Source organism: Kwoniella europaea, chromosome 1 (genome assembly GCF_036810445.1).
Source record: "Kwoniella europaea PYCC6329 chromosome 1, complete sequence".
Taxonomy (NCBI): domain Eukaryota; kingdom Fungi; phylum Basidiomycota; class Tremellomycetes; order Tremellales; family Cryptococcaceae; genus Kwoniella; species Kwoniella europaea.
In genome coordinates, this window is record NC_089487.1 from 14,265,401 (window position 1) to 14,284,465 (window position 19,065).

General features: G+C 44.8%; 5 protein-coding genes across 5 annotated transcripts; 2 read left to right on the forward strand and 3 right to left on the reverse strand.

Annotated features, from left to right (window-relative positions):
* Positions 1–317: 317 nt before the first annotated feature.
* On the reverse strand, positions 318–1,325 carry V865_005448 (uncharacterized protein; the record flags this gene model as incomplete). The annotated part of the gene is made up of 1 exon (XM_066229220.1): positions 318–1,325. One exon carries the CDS (start codon positions 1,323–1,325, stop codon positions 318–320), a length of 1,008 nt encoding a protein of 335 aa, XP_066085317.1.
* A 551-nt stretch (positions 1,326–1,876) lies between these two features.
* On the forward strand, positions 1,877–2,249 carry V865_005449 (uncharacterized protein; the record flags this gene model as incomplete). Its single annotated transcript, XM_066229221.1, has 2 exons — positions 1,877–2,113; positions 2,184–2,249. 2 exons carry the CDS (start codon positions 1,877–1,879, stop codon positions 2,247–2,249), a joined length of 303 nt encoding a protein of 100 aa, XP_066085318.1.
* Positions 2,250–6,509: 4,260 nt separating this feature from the next.
* Positions 6,510–8,116, reverse strand: V865_005450 (uncharacterized protein; the record flags this gene model as incomplete). Its single annotated transcript, XM_066229222.1, has 6 exons — positions 6,510–6,817; positions 6,874–7,161; positions 7,221–7,293; positions 7,360–7,668; positions 7,738–8,003; positions 8,071–8,116. The coding sequence occupies 6 exons, from the start codon at positions 8,114–8,116 to the stop codon at positions 6,510–6,512; spliced, it is 1,290 nt and encodes a 429-aa protein (XP_066085319.1).
* Positions 8,117–9,591: 1,475 nt separating this feature from the next.
* V865_005451 (uncharacterized protein) lies at positions 9,592–12,335 on the forward strand (the record flags this gene model as incomplete). Its single annotated transcript, XM_066229223.1, has 13 exons — positions 9,592–9,705; positions 9,768–9,808; positions 9,863–10,128; positions 10,191–10,275; positions 10,354–10,433; positions 10,501–10,653; positions 10,718–10,898; positions 10,971–11,166; positions 11,233–11,263; positions 11,329–11,515; positions 11,586–11,769; positions 11,842–12,051; positions 12,141–12,335. The coding sequence occupies 13 exons, from the start codon at positions 9,592–9,594 to the stop codon at positions 12,333–12,335; spliced, it is 1,923 nt and encodes a 640-aa protein (XP_066085320.1).
* A 241-nt stretch (positions 12,336–12,576) lies between these two features.
* Positions 12,577–18,827, reverse strand: V865_005452 (glycogen debranching enzyme; the record flags this gene model as incomplete). Its single annotated transcript, XM_066229224.1, has 20 exons — positions 12,577–12,674; positions 12,750–12,852; positions 12,931–13,020; positions 13,092–13,295; positions 13,367–13,563; positions 13,652–13,824; positions 13,891–13,997; positions 14,091–14,302; positions 14,366–14,519; positions 14,607–14,943; positions 15,022–15,122; positions 15,166–15,383; positions 15,437–15,530; positions 15,601–16,007; positions 16,071–16,102; positions 16,160–16,648; positions 16,772–17,366; positions 17,519–18,090; positions 18,220–18,386; positions 18,624–18,827. 20 exons carry the CDS (start codon positions 18,825–18,827, stop codon positions 12,577–12,579), a joined length of 4,554 nt encoding a protein of 1,517 aa, XP_066085321.1.
* Positions 18,828–19,065: the final 238 nt, after the last annotated feature.

A 19,065-nucleotide genomic window follows, 5' to 3' on the forward strand; every position in this document is an offset into this window, starting at 1 on the left:
TGGTGTATGCCAGGAGTAGAAGTGAGTCCTGGCAGAGGAAGCATTACATGAAGAAGGTTGAGGCGTGTGAACATATATATATGTCGATACATTTGCTGTGAGATGACTTTTGATCAGATCTCAGTTGATTGTGACTCGCTTCGCATCCGAAACATCCGGATCAACCGAATCACCGGCGTACCTGAAACATATGTACAGCAACAGCATAGCTTATCGTTATCATGAGGTTCATAATGATTACGTGGCATTGGGATATAAAACATACAGTGCGATAAAACATAAGAGACTACACGAGTAGCGTAGGATTACTCAATGTCCTAACTTGGTACAAAGTCATATCTTCCGTGATCCAATCTCATCAACACCCTTGACTCTACCACTCTACCATCCGCCCCTTCCACCTCCAGTGTCCATCGAGGTAGATCTTCGAATTTCCTAATACTCGAATTCCCTCCCCTGTCACCTGCCTGGATGATCTCGTTACCGAGAGCCCGCTTTTTCATCTTCTCATTGACCAGCTCTACCAGTTGATCTACGATTTGAGTGACTTTTATTCTGTAGTCCGATGACCCGTCGCAATGTCCGGGATTGTTCAGAGTAGGTCTTTTAGGGAAGAAAACCGTTGTGACTTTGCGTAATCCATCCATACCATCACACCATATCCTGGCCGGCACTTCAATATACGTGTCTAAGCCCCAAGAATTGATATCCTCCTTATGAATGAGATAACGCCAAGTAGTGGAAGTCGGCTTGAAGCTTTTCATCATGACTTGAATCTCCCAATAGAATTGCGTACTCAAGAACGAATTAAACAATGCCGAGTCTGACCCAAGACTTTCGATGTCGATGATAAGATGCTTGATTGGATTCTTGACATGGAACCATAGATTGTTTTCTATTTGTAGTCCATTAACAGGTGGGGGTGTACCACTTATACGAGCGTACAAGGCTTTCCAGGTGAGGTGTATATTTTGGACATTTCTGAACAGCTCTTTGTGCGCCTTCGAGAACGGATGAATTCCTTTTGTAGCTCGGAGCAGGGCCCAGGAAGATTGAGGAGATACAATGAGAGTGATGGTTTGGGACAGAGCATTGAGGGTACGTTGATTCCGTGGTGATGGGTATGTCAGTCCGTGTAATGTAGATAAATCTGGAGTGATAGACGAGTAGAGAGAACGAACGAGCTGGTCATGATGGTATCTCGATAGTAAGAGGTATGTTGTCGGGGCGAGTCTAGATAAATGCGAGAGGATTAAGTGATGGACTGGGAGTAAGCGCTGGAAAGCGGTACGATCGTCTACGAGTGAGCGGGTTTCTGTTGTCATTATAAAATGATCAACCCGACAGCCATTGAACGAAGGTCTGTGGTGAATTGGAGCTCATCAGACTGAACTGCAAAAATAGGAATACGCATACTCTTATAATAGTGCGTGAATAGGTGATGAAGTGAACGTGGTGTAAACGATGACGTCAACAGATTTTTAAACTGGTCGCTCGAGTAAAGATACAGTACACAAGCCGAGATGGTTAAAGTCCAACACTATGAAACGATGAATAACAACAATGACCTCTTCTTCACCGCAAACTGGCCAATATGATATTACATTCGATGCTCCGCACCGCTGCCACCTGAAATACCGGTCCGGGTATACGACATCCTCACTACCCTACCGCCTACGCTCGTCATCCGACTATCGAAAGATCTCTATCGTGATCTGAGGGAATCTCCATCATATACCAAGGTAACACTCTCACAGCTCGTGATACTGAGTCTTTCTTGTACCGCTTGCTAAGAGAAAAGGTCCCCGGAGATGATGTGAAGAGGGCGCGGGCAGAAAGACAATCCAACACTTATTCACATGTCGATTCACTCGTTATGGACGATTATGAATCGTTAGACATATTACGCTATGCGGACGTCTCACCTGGACTTGAGGACGTCCAAGTCCTAATTTCAGACCCGTTGAATAATGTCGAATGTTATAGCAAGGACAGAAGGACATATGGCGAACCAGCAGGATCAGTCTTACTTCCCAATGTCCGTGAAATGATTTTCTCCTGTCTAGCCCAAGAGGATCAGAGACAAGTCTTGACCTTAGCCGTGTCCTCATTTGTAAGTCAACGAATATAGCCTTTTGAATGATGAGGTCAAGCTGACCTGTACCATTTCTTTGCATACCAAGCCTCATGTCGACAACTGGGACCCCAACTGGATCGAACCATGGACACCTGTCACACCAACGCATTGACATTAGATCAATTGCGAAACGTCTATTCAGACATACTCTCGCATCTATCTGCCTCCTCTCTGCTCTATACTGCCCCAGTCAACCCACTCTTACACCATGAATCTATGTGAATGCTTTATAGCGATTTGGACATTGATCAACGAGGTCTTCAAGGTATATTCGAGGGAATCGACAGCAAGTCTTCGGACAAGGTACCAACAAGCAAAAAGTCTGCAGACATACCAAATAAGTCACCTGGAAAGACTGGGCGGCGGCCTCCTCTTTCGATTCTATGATACAGCAAGACTGCAAGACATTCACCGGTAAAGCCCTCTTGGAGAATGTCGATCATCTTTTACTAGGTGGCTTGTTGGTCACCATAGTTACCGAGTCTATCTGCCTCGCCCATCAAGTCTCCTTGGAACAAATAGAACATACCACCGACACCAAGATCTTACCGGCTGTTCCATTTTTCCTTACTATGTAAACATGCCCGACCGTCTAGATCAACGATCTTCGCAATGCATGACGACGCCTTGGGATACCTCGTTATCGAACAATCTCTCGATTATCCAACTCAAGAGCTTTTCCAAGGTCTTAAGGGGAAAGCAATCCATATCTTCTACACTCTCGTTGAGAATAATAGACTCAACTTCGATCCCCATATCTTCGGCAGAACACAAAGTGTAACGTTCAATCTTAGCGTTGATAGGTCCTTCAAAGCCTGTGATATTTTCGAACAAATCTTGATCCATTATCAAGAGACTCGAGAGACGTTCCCCGAAACTGTAATTGAGTATACGATTGTATGCCCCCAAGATCCCCCAAAATGATTTGGTTGCATTTGCGAGGGAATCGTTAAGGGTTTCCTACCAGTGACAGAAATAGTTCACCTCGTATGTCCTCTCGTAACTTGTAGGTGAAACGACTTTGCTCGCGTTGTAGTTGGAGAGATACCGTGAACGTACTGCATGTAGAGATACCTTTCTCGAAGATTGAAGGCGTTGTGCGTCCGAGTCTTGGGTTTTAGTTGTCTGAGTAAGCTTCCAGGGTGATCGGCGAAATCGGTCAGTGCCACAAACTACACTTCAAATCCAGTCAACCTTAGTGTAGTAGTACGCACTCATCCACGTCAACCTTGATAGATCAATCTGGGTAGTAAGTTGATGTTATTTATCAATAAATAGGAGAGAAGTAGAAAGTCTCCCTTTTCTTCCTCAATACATGCTCTTGTCACCCGTTATAATCAATATGGAGAGCAGGTCCAACATGAAGAAAAGCAAGATATCCATCGCTCCCACCGCCTTTCCTGACCATCAGCCAGGTGCCCCAGCATCTTCATTGGAGGCCCTTTTCGACAAACAATCTCTACCGGAAGAGGTCCTCCAGCACATCCTTAATTACCTGAAGGATATTGCCCCATCCCTCTTCCTTCGCTTGTCACATGATCTCTACGACGAATACGTATCATTGGTCTATCGATCTGTACGGCTCAGTGGCGATACTGTAGAATCCTTCTTATACGGAGCTATGAAAACACCTGGACTCGAGCACATCGAAGCAACGCATGAAGGGTGTGGAGTTCATATACACGAAATCAACATCGATTGGTACAGCAACAAAACTCACGCCCTCAGTCTTGTACAAAAGCTAGAATTCACAGATGTGGAAAGCATGAAGAAGTTCTCACAGATTGTTGGTGACAAGAAAGAATTCTCCTATGGGTCATGCGGACCGAAACCGAGGCGATATCGGATGCTTTTTCCCATGCTAAGGCATCTTATTTTTAGAGCTCAAGACTCCCCAAACCTCTGAATAGTCCCAGTGATCAATCCACATATCAACCCTCGGTTCATCTGCGAGGACCATCGATATAGGATTTCGGGACGGGAGAGAACCGATCTCTTACCTGATGTCGATTTGGCCCGGGAGGGTACGAGAACCACACATACCTATCTAGGGAGGGACAAGCAATTCACGTCATTCTTCGGTACACTTAGAGTACTTGCCCTAGAGCCTTCCCGTGATATCTCCACACCTCTGTTGAATACCAGACTGTCCTCTGGTGAAAGGGCAGTCTTATCTTCCCAAAATCTCCAATATATTCCGTTGGACTTCTCGTAGATCTTTGAAAAGGAAGCCACGAATATAGTCGAAATGTTCAAATGCTCAACTGGCGTAATTGTAGACAGAGCGAAGAGGAAGAACTACTCAGGTCCCGTCAAGTTGCAATACTGCGTTCCATCAAGATACACCTTTGGTCTCAGCTCGTTGGTAGACCAAAAGATGAAGGAGGCTATTGGGAAGGTACAACCCGACCGTGGTTACTGGAGCATAAATGGTGATGAGTATGTGAGAAGGTGGCAAGAATATGTGGAGATTATGGACCTAGAAGGATCGGATGTCTGTGAGAGCTGCGGCAAGCCTTGAGTGAGTTCCCCTCGTTTCTGTCACCTATAGCTTAAATTTCAGTGACTGACACCCAGGGTTATCCTTCATCAGTCTCTGATCGGTGAAACGATGCTCAGGCAGCTAATTCGAAAGTCAAAACGATCAATCCTATCCAAATACCTCGCTGAGCATTCATAGCTTTATTCTTTGCTCCACATGTACATACTGTATACTGACTCGTAGCTGATGAACGAGCGAACGAACCTACTGCTGGTGTCTGTACGTCAGTGTCGGCCACGGAGATGTTCGAGTGTTGCCATTGCGGTGCTATGTACACTGACAGCACAGGGCACTACTCAAAATGAGCACGTCGTGGCACGAGAATAATAGAGTCATCTTGCAAGTGAAGCATACTAATTCCTCTTTTGGCGCAGTGTGTATACGGTCTCTCTTCTTGTTCTATTGATACTGAACTCACATTACCAGTTAATGAATCTGATATGCAAGATCCTTATACGTGACATCCTATCCTTGGATGGCGAAGCGCCACCTGCCATGTCTCCCTGGTCCCAATTGTACTTCCCACTACAAGGTATCGATGCCATTCATCATTGATCTGTTGTTGGGAGAACATATATTTCAGGTCAGATTAAGCCAAGCTGAAGCTAACATACCCCTTGAGGTCGATTGTGGCCAAGAAGGTCTACATCGTCACACTTAATCCCCTCCCGCTAGACCTTCGCAGCTGTATCTTCGATCGCCTCAAGCTTCTATGTCCTCGTACGATATTCCCAACTCAGCTTCTCATGTCATTCCTTTCAGTGATTATCAGTTTCAAGTTTCGATATCAAGAATGCACAGAATGTCATACACCGCCTTAATCTCCAGTATGAGAAGGATGGAGTACGGTCCATTGGCAGAAAAGCGCGGCCCCTGTCTTCCATCAAGTGGCCTACTTCCAGCGTAGATGTATATCAGGATCTAACAAAAAGTAAGATAAGGGAGATGTTTCGCCAGTCCGGATGCAACAGCTCAATCACCAACAGATTGTCGATCATCTCAGTCACCAAACAACCATCTTGTGCAACTCGTTGTTCTGATCACCAAAACAAGATAGCGGTCAAAATTACTCGTCGAAAAACTTGTTCCCTAGCCTTGTTGAAGTCTGATTTTGTAAGGATATGGTGCAAAGCATGTTGTTCAGCAGATATACAAGAAGGCATGGAGTTGATCTAAACTAAAAAAACTGTATTAGCTTCCTTTAACGGTACAAGCAAGATACTGTACAAGGATTCGATCGAACACTCATCGGATCCCTCAACTTGGCGATCTACTCTCTGAAATCTCCCTTCACCGAATATCTCAAATCCATGAGCATCGTCCTACTTTGTCACCATCAATCTAACATCTTGCATATACCGGAACTGGCCAAAATCGCAGAATGCCACATCAAGTTATCAGTTCTTGCGAAGTACTATCGTTCGAAGTGGGGAGGATGTCGGTTACTGATACAGAACGGTTGTGGAAGGAGTTCAATGAGGAAACAGAGGTGAAGCGTGTGGTCTACCTGGCAATGGAGACGAGAATGGCGAATGAAGAATATGGATATGAGACTGACGGATATCATCAGGAGTCAGGAGTAGACAGTGATTTTAGAGATGCGACGTTTGAACGTTAAAGGAATAAAATGTGGGAGGTGTGTGAGTAAGTCGCTTCAATTGAATAAAAGAATTATACGATTCATATCAGGTCAAATATGCATTTGCCATACCTATCTATCTCACCCACCAGTCCCCGTCGGTACTCCCTTTCACAGCATCATGAGTGGGCATTTCCCTCGATGTCTTGCACACTGTTCAATACACACACAGTTCCCTTCCGCCTTCCCTTCTATTGTGCACTACCGCTGGCTCCCAACGTAGGGACATTCAATCCTGGGGTCTCTGGTTCAGTCTTAGTATGTTTATCGTCCGATCCCGATCCAGACCCATGTGAGACCCGTCTACCTATACCTTTTCCAGCCTTTCTTCGTTGAAGGGCTTCGGATTCCTTTCTCTGCCAAACCAGTGAACCCCCTTGGTACGAAGGGTAAACCAAGGTGAATCGACCCTCTTTCCATCTGAGATAGACCAAGGTGACCATGATGAGAATCCAGTAGAAGACGTATCCGAGGATCGAGCCGAGCGTAGCTGTGTTATCTGTTCATGAGGTCAGCGGGCAAGCACCGTGATGACCTAACATGGGAGGGACCCACTCCATCCGAAAATCGCATTAAAGATTTGCCAACCTCCATTTGTAGTAGGTGAACCAGTCTCGGGATTACCATATGTCAAATGCCATACATTTCCAGCGACTTGGAAACTACCTGGTCCGTCTCCGGTCTCAGCGACATCTCCTCCGACACCTTGAGCGAATCGGTAGTATTGGAAGTATCCGATTCCTTTTGAGAAGAGACCTGCACCGATGAGGAATAGGAAGGAGGTTGATCCGACGAGGAACCAATGTAAAGTAGCGGTCGAACCGGTTCGGTAGATTGCGTAACCTACAACAGCAAGTTGGTGATTATGCTCTCACCATAACATATAAGGTGGCCGAACGTACCAAAGACCAAACCAGCGATGATACCGACTATCACAGCAATGGGAATCGAAACCGCTTCTACGTCGAGGGACACCTAATTTGGAAACCCTCTGGATTAGCATTTGCTGGACTAGATTTATTACCGAACAGATATGCTTACTCCTCCGACAAATACAACGGCTTCTAAACCCTCTCTCAACACAGTGATGAAAGGCAAGATGAACAGTGCCCACTTTCCACTTCTCGCTTCCCTCCTGTCCAACTCGGACTCTTTCTCGGAAGCTTGTTGCAACTTATTTTGAGAGGCATCGAAAGCTTTGGCCAATTTGAGTCTCCACTTGATCCTTGATTTGTCCATTTTCAAGAAGGCTACACCCATGATGTAGATGATGATGGATGCGATGATGGAGAAGACACCTTCCCAGATTTGCTCGGTCTTAGCCCATAGATCGTCCAATTTGGTGTAGAACTGTCGTCATACGGTGTTAACTTCGGGGTTTCATAATAGAGTCATTCGCATGGTGTTCATTCTACTCACAACAGCGATGAAAGCAGCACCAATAGCCAAAGCCAACAAGAATCCGACGATTGTGCCTGCCCAAATTTGGATTCTCATCCTTCTGATCAAGTGTCTTCTTCTTTCCAGATGATCATCTCCACTATGGGCATTCTCTTGTTCTTGTCCCTGGAGATTATCGGCGTTGTCGATGGAAGTTTCACTTGATCCGAGCTTTCCGGTCAACATCAACTGTTCGACAAATGAAAGCAGCACAGAGACAATGATGGCTGCTTCGATCGTCTCACCTTTTTAATCGGTGCCCAGTATCAGTTACTATAGAAGGATAAGCATAGAGGGAGACAGGTCACTCACGGAAGACGATGAAGAAGATTGGCACATTGAAATACTGATGCCCCATTTTGACGTTCGCTTTGTTCTATCGTATCGTCCTTTACTCAGGTAACGACAAAGTGATTTTGTAAAGAAATACTTGAGGAAGGAAACAAAGTACTTTGGAAATTGCAGAAGAAGCAAAATCTTTTATCAGATAAAACCACCATGACCAAAACCAAAACCTCCTAGGAAGTACTGATCTGTTCCTTTTCATGTATCTCATTCGAATATTCCGTGGGACTAATCTTTCATTTCGCGTTATCGGGTCCGATCCCTACGAGTACTCGTACTTTTTACAAACGACCCAGCACTAAAGCAAGCCATGAAATTTGTTCTTTATCGAGATCTGACGTGCCTGAAAGTGAGTAGCGTACAAGGTCTTCTATTTTTGGATCTCCTTGTTTTCTGCCTACGATTGTGCCGTGATAACACTTCACAGGATATCCAAACTCACTCAGAGCTAGCGTAGAATGCTCAAAGACCGTCTTCAAAATCGGCCGACCGTACATACTCATGATCATCAGGACGGAGATGGACATTGGGTGGGGATTTTTTTGTCTTGTCAACGGGAGTGACTGAGAGTGTAAAGTTGCTATCTGATCCGCAAGGAAAAAGGCAAAAAAAACGCAGGAAGACCGCTAATCAGATACGTGAGAAATGCGAAATTTTCTTTTGGTCGGCGGACCAACCCGGAAGGCGTAAGTCATTTGGTTCGTGAGAGAAGGATCACCGATTCTACTCGTAGTTGTACTCCAGTATTGTAGTATGCGTGAGTCACTGATTTTGTTCACATGATACAGTAGCTGCGGCCGATACCTGATAAACTTGAGACTAAAGAAGAGGTCAGATCGGTTTTTCCCGTTCGTTTGGAAGGAAGCGAATAGCAAATTTTCGAATGTCCGTACCTTTTCATATGAAGAATGAGATCCGATAGATCTACATGCCTTACTGGGACTGCGGATGCAATACCACAGAAAAGTCACCCAATCGTTTAGGTAGTATGTAGTGCGGAAGAACACGCAAGAACAAACTAAAAGAATTCCCTTTGACTCTATTGGGGTCGGGTCCCTGAATTTAGTGACTAGTAGCTGCTATCAGATAATTTTCTATTTTTGGCCCGCCCATTCCTGGGCAAGTTTCCTCAACAAAAATGTAGGCATAGGACGGCATGGGTTTATCTGATAAAATTGAAAGATACAACACGCCTCCTATGAATGATCCCGTAAATCTAAATCACTTCGGCCGGTTCTCACATCCCCTTCTTCGATCCGACAAAAGAACTGATTAGAGTAGGATGGTATCGTTTCGGATGAAATGTTTAGCTCTTCACATGATAAAAAAAATGAGCCATTTTTCTGCTTTTTCAACCATTAGATATAGTTTGTAGGACCTGCTTGTTGTATCTTTCAGATAACATTTGACAAGTTCGCTCAACACAACAAAATTCGGTTTGGTGGTACACATCGATAATTCGATAATTACCAACTCTCCTTCTCAAATATGGCCCGACTAAGTAGCTTGCTGTCAGCCGTGACGATCGCCGCGACAATAGCGAAAGCTGCAACGATCGAACATTGGTGGAACATCACGTACGCTCAGGCCAATCCTGATGGGGTGAGTGACTTCACAGGAACTGTTCATTCCTATTACGCTGACTCTATGCTCATGGACGATAGTTACAAGAGAGAAGGGTGATAGGAGTAAACAACTCTTGGCCGTGAGTCTTTTAAGTCCTTTAACTGTGCACCTCGCTGATTAATGAGTTTTACAGCCCACCCATGCTTACGGCTACTCAAGGAGACGTACTTATCATTCACGCTACCAACGGCCTAGGTGACGATAGCGTTGGAACTTCTTTGCATACCCATGGCCTTTTCTTCAATGGAACCAATTGGGCAGATGGAGCAGTTGGTACTACCCAGTGTCCTATACCCAACGGATATACGATGGATTACATGATCGATACTTCCAGACAGACTGGTACTTATTGGATACATGGACATCATGAAGGTCAGAACACCGATGGGTTACGTGCTCGTGAGTGGATATCCGGACCGAATGCTGCGCAAGGGAAGAAACTGGCTGATGTTCGGTGGTAGCTTTTGTGATCAGCCCACAGAATGCTACAGGAAGATCGGATAACGTTACTTGGGATGAGGAATATACATTGGTTGTGGGAGATTGGTGAGTGACTATACTATTATCCACTTGAGCTTGAAGTGTCTTGAAATTCGTGCTCATTCCCATTCGGACGATTCATAGGTATCATGATGAATTTCCCGATCTGATCAAGGATGAGTTCTTGATTTGGACCAATCCAACCGGTGCTGAGCCAGTTCCAAGTGAGTCGTCTTTTACCTCATTCAGCTTCATGTTCATCTGTACGTAAATTGATTGCCCGTGATGCAGAGTCTGCTGTATGTTACGTCGCCAAGAATGGAAGCTACATTCACTCCAACGAAGATCTCATGACAGGTGTGGGAGTAAGCGACGATGCCAATATAGCGTTCGAAGCTGGTAAAACATACAAGATCCGCATTGTTAATACTGGTACCCTCGGCAGTGAGTCTATACATTTATGCTTTACAACGGTCTTGCTGAATACTGACCCCCGGCAATCACTCAGTGTTCTGGATTCGAATGGACCAACATCAAATGAAGATTATTGAAATGGATGGTATCGAACATGAACCATACCCTATAGATGTTTTGACCGTCTCTGTCGCCCAGAGGTACTCTATCATCGTAGAAGCGTTGAATACTACTGGAACAAACTATGCTATGATGATCATGCAAGATACCGACATGTAAGTGTAACTTCATCAATGATATAAAGAATTTATAGTGAATGAGCTAAATGATGTGTATGAATTGCACAGGTACGATGCTGTTCCCGATGACTTGCAACTTAACAATACCATCCAGATCGTTTACGATTCCGATGCACCTAAAGCCGATCCTGTCGAAGTCGGTATAGACGATATTGTAACTTTCAATGATACCGAGCTCGTACCGATCCTCAAGAACGAGTTGTTACAGCCTGATGTCAAGTTTGAGTTAAATGCTTATTTCGACGTGAGTGTGCCTGCCTATTCTTCTGCTCGCAACCATATTCAGCTAATAGGCTGGCTTTGACTGTAGACTTACGATGATGGCACGAATCGAGCTTCATGTAAGTTGTTGATATCTCGGGTCTCAACCTAATGAATGGTAGTACTGACTGGACCGGATGAACAGTCAACAATGTCACCTTCCAAATGCCAATGGTGCCCTCGATGTTCACTGCTCTGACCATGGGCGACGACGCGTACAATACAGCAGTATACGGTGCTCAGACCAACGCATATGTCTATAAGCATATGCAAGTTGTCGAATTGACTGTGTTCAATTGGGATGCGGGCTTCCATCCATTCCATTTCCATGGGTATGTCTCAGACGTCCAACATATAACTTGATCACATAGTCTGAAACTTATGGGATGGTTATACTTTCAGTCACGAATTCCAGATCGTTCACAAATCATTTGATGTCACTTCCAATGATACTACCGTCAATCCTCCTATCAACGAAAACCAAGAGAACCCTGCCCGAAGGGATACGATTGTTATTCCTCCTACGGGTAGTGTAACGCTCAGATGGAGGGCTGATAATCCAGGTGCATGGATGTTCCACTGCCATGTGAGTGCAATCAGTCTGGGGATGCCTTAATCAATGCATGTGGCTGACTTTGATACTGTGCCTAATTTTCAGATCGATTGGCACTTATCCTCAGGTCTCGCAGCGATCTTCCTAGAAGCCGTAGATGCATTCCAAGCTACCAACACCACCGATAACTCAGTCCCTCAACAAGTTGTCGATCAATGTAATTACTGGAAGACCCCTACAAGTGGTAATATCGTTGGTAAATTCTCTACGACAGACTTTAAGGGTCAACCATATGGTCCTTTCCCCCTCAAGATGGTGAGTCCGACTTTGCTTTCCGTCTTATCTTGTCTTGTCTGTCTTTCAAGTGGCAACTGATGCTGATGGTTTCGGGGCATTGGGTATAGGGATGGACATCCAAAGCTATCGGGGCTTTGGCAGGATGTATAATCACTGTTCTCCTAGGTATAGCTACGATCGTATGGTACGCTTCAGGTGAATTGGAGGAGAGTGAATTAGAGGAAGAAGTGAAATATAAATTAGAAGCGAAACAGAACAAAGTACCTTTATGGAAAAAGGTCTTACCTAATAAAAGCGGTTAAACAGATACAATCACATGGGTAGATAGGGCAATCCCGATTGATGCAACGGATTTGCTTTCGGAATTGCGATGTCTGATTGTGGTAGATAGCGATGCAAAAGATATATAACATAGCAGGGAATTTATTCTACTTTATTGATGACACAATGTATATGACAGATGGAGACAAAACTTATTTTTTTAGGCATAACCACATCTCTTCACCTACTCCTACTCGTCTACAAGTAATTCCTCTATCCACTCTACTGTTTACCGATCTTGTGCATTTCCTCCAATACATCCAGAATTGTACTGGCACTCCAAGCCTGAGTGTTACATGAATCGTAACAGTACGCACCGTCTAAGGGAGGAAAAAGCAAAATCAGCACCGTTCCCTCATAGCAAGAGTGGATGTCAAAGTGGAATATCTACTCACTACTGTTAGTCAATTCTGGAAGACCTCTCCAGGGATCATGATCAATATGATGAGCGTGTTTCTGGAGGATATTAGAGATATAATGCATTGTTCGGGTTGGGTCCTACACAAGGAAAAGGTATCATCAGTTTATTGTCTGAGATTTGAGCTGAAAAGACAAAACTGTGGCGGTCCAACTCACTTTTTTACCTTCACCAGCTATTCTATCAAACTTGAGGTAAGCCATCAAGAACCATCCAGTTGGGAAACCCCATTCTGGACCTTGGTGGTACTGGTGGCCACCATGCATGTGTCAGCCTGACTGCTGATGCATTTCTCAGAGCCAGTATACGACGAACTCACGTTCCATCCTTTCGCAACCGCTTGATCATGACTATCATTCGAGTTATCATAATCACCCCTGTACTGAGAATCTGACGGATCGAGAGTCTTGAATCCTAATGGGCCTCTCAACACCGCATCGGCGATCTGCAGTGCTCCAATAGCTTTCTCTGGAGTGAACAGTTCCGGTGCGACGATCATTGGTAGAGTGTAATTACATCGGAGCTAAAACACCGCATCAAAAGTCAACATCTAGCTCAATAGAGATACGAGAGTGAAACGATTAGTAGACTTACTTGATAATCACTCCATTCTCTATCTTTCGGCGTACCGTATACATCCTTGTAAATACCTCTTCGATTCACCATACCGGGGTTGATATCGTAATTGGCATCTTCAGATGGATCGGCTGGGACGTAATAGCATTTCTCGAATGATTTTTGTATAAGATCCGCCCATTGTTTGTAAGTGACCAATCGTTTTTCTCCTTTGACTATAGAAGGTTGAACAGAGATTGATTAGTCATATTACCGATGGAGGTTCAAATCTTAATTCGTTCACAGATAAGGAAAACTACGCACTTGTAGCTTGAACACCTTTAGAATGCCATTTCCCAGCTTTAGCCAATCCATCGACCCAGGTTAATGTACTCTTGAGTAAACCGGTGATTTCCACTGGTGCACCGTCTCTCGGAGTGGCAGGTAAACCTTTGTTTCCAGCCTTATCAGATGAACCCATCTTGTCCATCCAGGTACTAAGTAGAGATTCACACATAAGCCATCCGTTCCCTAGGTTATGTTGAACACTCGAGCTCACTCACCCGCAGTTGTATCGGTTACCACCGAAGATTATACCAGTATCCCAATCTACCCAGATTTTCTGGTTGAACCCTTCATCCCTCATGTCCATATCGAGATTAGGACCGGCCTGCGATACATCGCATACATCAACATCATTGCACAACAGAAAAGAGAAAGCAATTGCGAGGGAAGGAGGGATGATCAAGAATCTCGAACTCACATTGTATTCCCTAAACTCAATTCCTTCAGCATGTCTCTGTAGAATCTCCTGTACCAAATCCTCAACCGAACTCTCATATTCGAACGCTCGTGGATGATCCCATTCTACCCAAGTATCATCGGCTGGGAAACGTCTTTTAACCTTATCGTTAAGGAGTGCAAGACCGTTGGGACACATCTTAGTGTAATCCTGAATATTTTGACAGAACCACCCTATCGTCATCCTCATCAGTATCTGATACACAGTGTGAAAAGGGTGCTGATAGCAAAACTCACATGGTCCATCTCGACAATTGTATCTTGGGTTTCTGGTAGAATCAAGTAAGTTGGGGATCAATCCGTGTTTGAGGGTACTGCCAAATGACAAAATGTGGTCTCGGGCAGCAGGGAAATTTCCAGTGGTAAGGAATAGACCTCTGAGGGAGATGAACTACGATCATATCGTAAATCACGAACAATCAGCAAGGACAAAATTATAGATTAATGTTGTTTCACAATATAGAAAACGTAAACTCACAACATCCCTACCCCAACATCTAGCCCATCCAGCGGCGAAGTGCGGTAAACCGGCAGCAAGTGATGCAACAGGTTTAGCAGGGTTGATACTAGCAGATTTCACCAAGCCGTACATCTGTACCGAACAAAGCGCCAAATCGTGGGTGAACGAATGTCCAGAGGAGATGAATTCGGATGATTGTTCCACAACGGCTCGTCTGGCAGCTTTGTACGCTTCGTATATCACCAAAGCGAAATATTTAGGTCGCATGAATGCTGGACAGGTCGATTTGATCAGGTCGAATCGCTCAGTTAACCATTGTAAAGGTTTGGAAAGTCTGGGTAGATCGCCAATTTGTCTATTGCCAAAATCATTAGTCGATTGACCATCTTATTGACTGTTAAAATTATGATGGATAATGCAGAGAACCACTCACTTCTGCAATCGGTTGACAACATAGTCTAACGCCCATGTACCTTCCCTCAAATGCGCACAGAGGGGATGACCCAAATCATTATTCTTCATCAAGTGCATAGCCTAGATCATCTCGCATCCATAGTATTCAGTGGGTCAAGAATACCATGATACTACCTGGATCAAATCTTTCAGGAATGCTGATCTCACTATATAGCCCATCGTGATCTTGACCTTGAACGATGTTAGGTTGAGCGATTTCTTCGAGCTTTGATGGAATACCTTTGTGGGTCTTGGGGTCAGATTTCCATTGAGAGAAATCGGTACAGACGGATGCACCGAAAAGGTATGAAATGTTGGTTCGAGAGAGTTTGATGGGTTTGACTAAAAATTCACGTCAGCATACTCTGTGTAAATAGGTGAAGACGTTGACTCACTCCATCCTCTTCCTTGGAAGCCCTTGAATGCACAATGGGCAATAAGCATGTAACCCTTGTGGGTGATAGGGTGCACTCGATGGATCATGATGTACTGTAAGACGAGTGTGAATCAGCTCGATCATGTCATACTGACCCATATTGACGCTCTGCTGCAAACTCACCTGTCCTTCCTCGTGTACGTGTCCCTCGGTGTATCCCTCTTCCATCATCTGGGTATGTAAATGGTTCAAAACCCTCTTGACCTTTCCAATGCCATTCTCCTTGGTAGGATCAGACACCTCATACAATCTGTTATCGGTAACCAAGTCCAATAATTTAGGGTACAAATCGTCGAAACCTTTATTCGATCCCAGAGCAGCTCTGGAGAAAGTCACAAGTGCACCGGTGGATAAAGCATCTTCAGCAGTACGTTTATCAAACGGTGATTGATTATCGTGAGTCAAGTCGTAGAAGACCGCATGAGGTACTGAACCTTGTAAAGGAGTGACAATACATGGTCGACTGGGGCCTTTACCGAATGGTGGAGAGAGTTCGTCGGATGATGAGAGACAGGCTGCGTCCATTGAGCCTGCGAATTGTAGACGTCAGCGTAAGGACTAGATTTCAGATAATTTCCGTACTCTTGACTCACCAACGGGTTTGCCAAGACCAAATCTCCAAAGTCTGAAAGGGAGTAGAGTGTCAGCTAAACATAAGACTCAGATATCAATGACCACTCACAGATCAGCAAAGTTCTTGACATCATGACCATTATAAGCCTCTCTGACCAGACTGTTAATACCAAGTTCTCTAACAAACTTCAAATCCATCTCTTGACTTCCCGTGAAAAGTTCCGCCATGATATACAAATTAGGATTGACTCTTCGTCCAGCATCAATGACAGTCACACCCAATTCCAGAGGCGTGGAATGACAATTATCTAATCTGAATCCATCGAAAGTCGAAGCGAGCGATTCGGTGTATTTGATCATGTGGTCCCATAACCATGGGTTATCCTCTCGCTTGGTACCGTATCGAAGTTTGACGCAATCGTCCCATACAATCACCTGTCTTCGGATGTATGCTTTTGAGGGATACTCGGCAAAGTTTTTCAGCGGGTCGGCACCCCACATCCAACCATTGTTGGCTAATGCGAGAGAAGCTTTAGGATGTTTCGATGTGGTGGAGTTCGATGGGAGACGGGTGAAGTATTTCTCGACAAGTGGTCGCCTGGTACAAGCAAAGAGAGTCAGCTAAGTCTGATGCAGAAACATCATACAACAAATTGAGGTGTATCATCGGCAAGCTAGATTCACAGATATGCCGTGGAAATCAAGTCAAGTGTCTACTCACTCCTGATTGATCTCACCCAACTTAGGTCCACCATCTTCCAATCTCGTAAACCTCAATCTTCCTACAATTCCTTCAACAGCCGCATTGACATCATCATTGCACTCAGCATACAAATCGACATTCAAAACGTCCAATACCTCTCCCCACTTCTTGACTTGATTCTCGGGTGATTCGTTGGGGAATGCTTTTTGGATGAAACCAGCTGCGATCTCAGGTTTGACTCTTGAGCAATATCTTGCAGAGTAAGCCTTGTACCCATCGATCAATTCTGATGATTGGTGTTTGAGTACTTCGGCTAATTGCGAGGGTGATTGATTACCTGACAGGTTTCCGTCGAATGGTGTAGGAGCAGGATTATTTTGAAGTAAGGATGATCCTACTTCAGATACGGAGCTTCGAACGTCGAATACGTAATATTCCCATAATCGTACTTCATCGATAGCGTTTCGGATTGCGGGGATCAATTGCTGAAGGTCACCTTCTGAGTGGAGGGTGGTGGGCAATCCCAAAGAAGGCAGCTTGGTAGATAAGGTGAGGATGGCATCTTCCAATTCGACAGCAGGGGCGAGATGAGGGGTGTTGTGAGGTGAGTAACCTGGGAGAGGAGCGTGTCAGCGATGCTTTATAGGTTTTGACATTCAGAGGGAAGGGATAATAGCATGATATTTCGATTGACATGCGTGGATGAAGAGAAACACATTGAGACAACTAAAAGCAGAAACACAGCTTGGTTGGGATGCCACTCACCAGCTTCAGGATGCTCCTCCAACCATGGACTATCATAAGCCATATGATTTAATACCACATCAGTGACACTTCCAAGTCCGTATTTCTCTTTAGCCATCTTAACGACTTTCTCAATCTCGGCCACACCACCATCTTTGACATCTTTGGTGACTAGTATAGCTTGGTCGTAGGATAATTGATCTTTGATCGAATAGGGTGAACCTGAATAACCACGTTGCTGCAATGGCGCCCAATGTAACATGTTATAACCTCTTCTCGAAGCTTCTTCGAAATGTTTTTCCCACTCGTTACTCTTGCCCATCCATTTGGCCAACACTGACAAGATGATCAGACCGTCCAATGAAACGTTCGTCGATTTAGGCAAGACCACGCCTGCACCTGTATCTTTCAATGGGTTTTGGACGGATTCCGAAGTGAAGAATGGTGTTCTTTCAGGTAAAGAGATTATTGGATCAACGTTGAAATAACCTTTTCGACCTGTCACTCTGGGTGAGGAAGGGGTGGGACCATCGTATTCGATGTAGTAGCAGAAGGCACCGGGTGCTGAGATTGGGAGGTCGATTTGGACAGGTCTGGGTGCGGCGATAGGAGATCAGCACGATGCGTATGCAAGTAAATTTTCAATAATCAATTAGAAGATCAAATCAATCTTATGAAATGTGATTGATAGTCTCGAAACGGAATGTTGCTGCTACACTCACTTGCTCAGATCGGTAGGTAATCTCCTCTCTTTCCAATCCCCTCTCTTGAACTCCCCTCCGTCCATGGGGAAATCAGATTTCAGTACACCATTTCGAGTGACATTGGTTCCTGGTCGGATGGAGAATCGAAGGACGTAAGGTCGGGTCGGGGGAGGGAGACGGATATACTGTGTGGGAGAGAGAAAGATGGACTAGTCAGCACCAAGTTCACAAATGATAGTTCATGTTTGGCATATATCATAGCGGGATAGACTGTCAAGATGACAAGGTGAATACTACTAGGGAATAGGTATGTCCCACCCTCCCACCCTTTGTATGAACACCGCCCCCATCCCACCCCAAGCTACCAAGTAGTAAGACCGCCCCCATCCCACCCCGAACTGCCGTAGCAAGAGTGAACTCACATCTTTGCCCTCTCCCGGCCCTCCATCATCTTCCAACGCCAACTCCCATACCTGTACCGGTCTTCCATCACTTTCCCCACTGAAGAACGCAATAGCTTCATCTTGAGGTGTTTTGGGTGTCTTCGGATGACCATCGGTCTCTTTACGGGTCGAAGTACCGTTGGTCAATGGGATTTGAATCGAAGTGGGTTTGAGTGATACCATTTTCTCAATCTATCGTTCGTACTGATCGGTCGATGTGGTGTATGATGCAAAGAGGTGTAGAAGGTATATGTGTATAGTGGATACAGTATCAAAGGAAGTATGTGAGGACAAAAGATTGTCGTATTAATGGTGTAAATAAGGAATGAATAGGATACAGCTTTTAGGTTTTCTGTTGACTTGGGTAGAGTAGAGACGGTGTTGAAGATGGGTCAAGTGATACCGAGAATGAAGATATGAT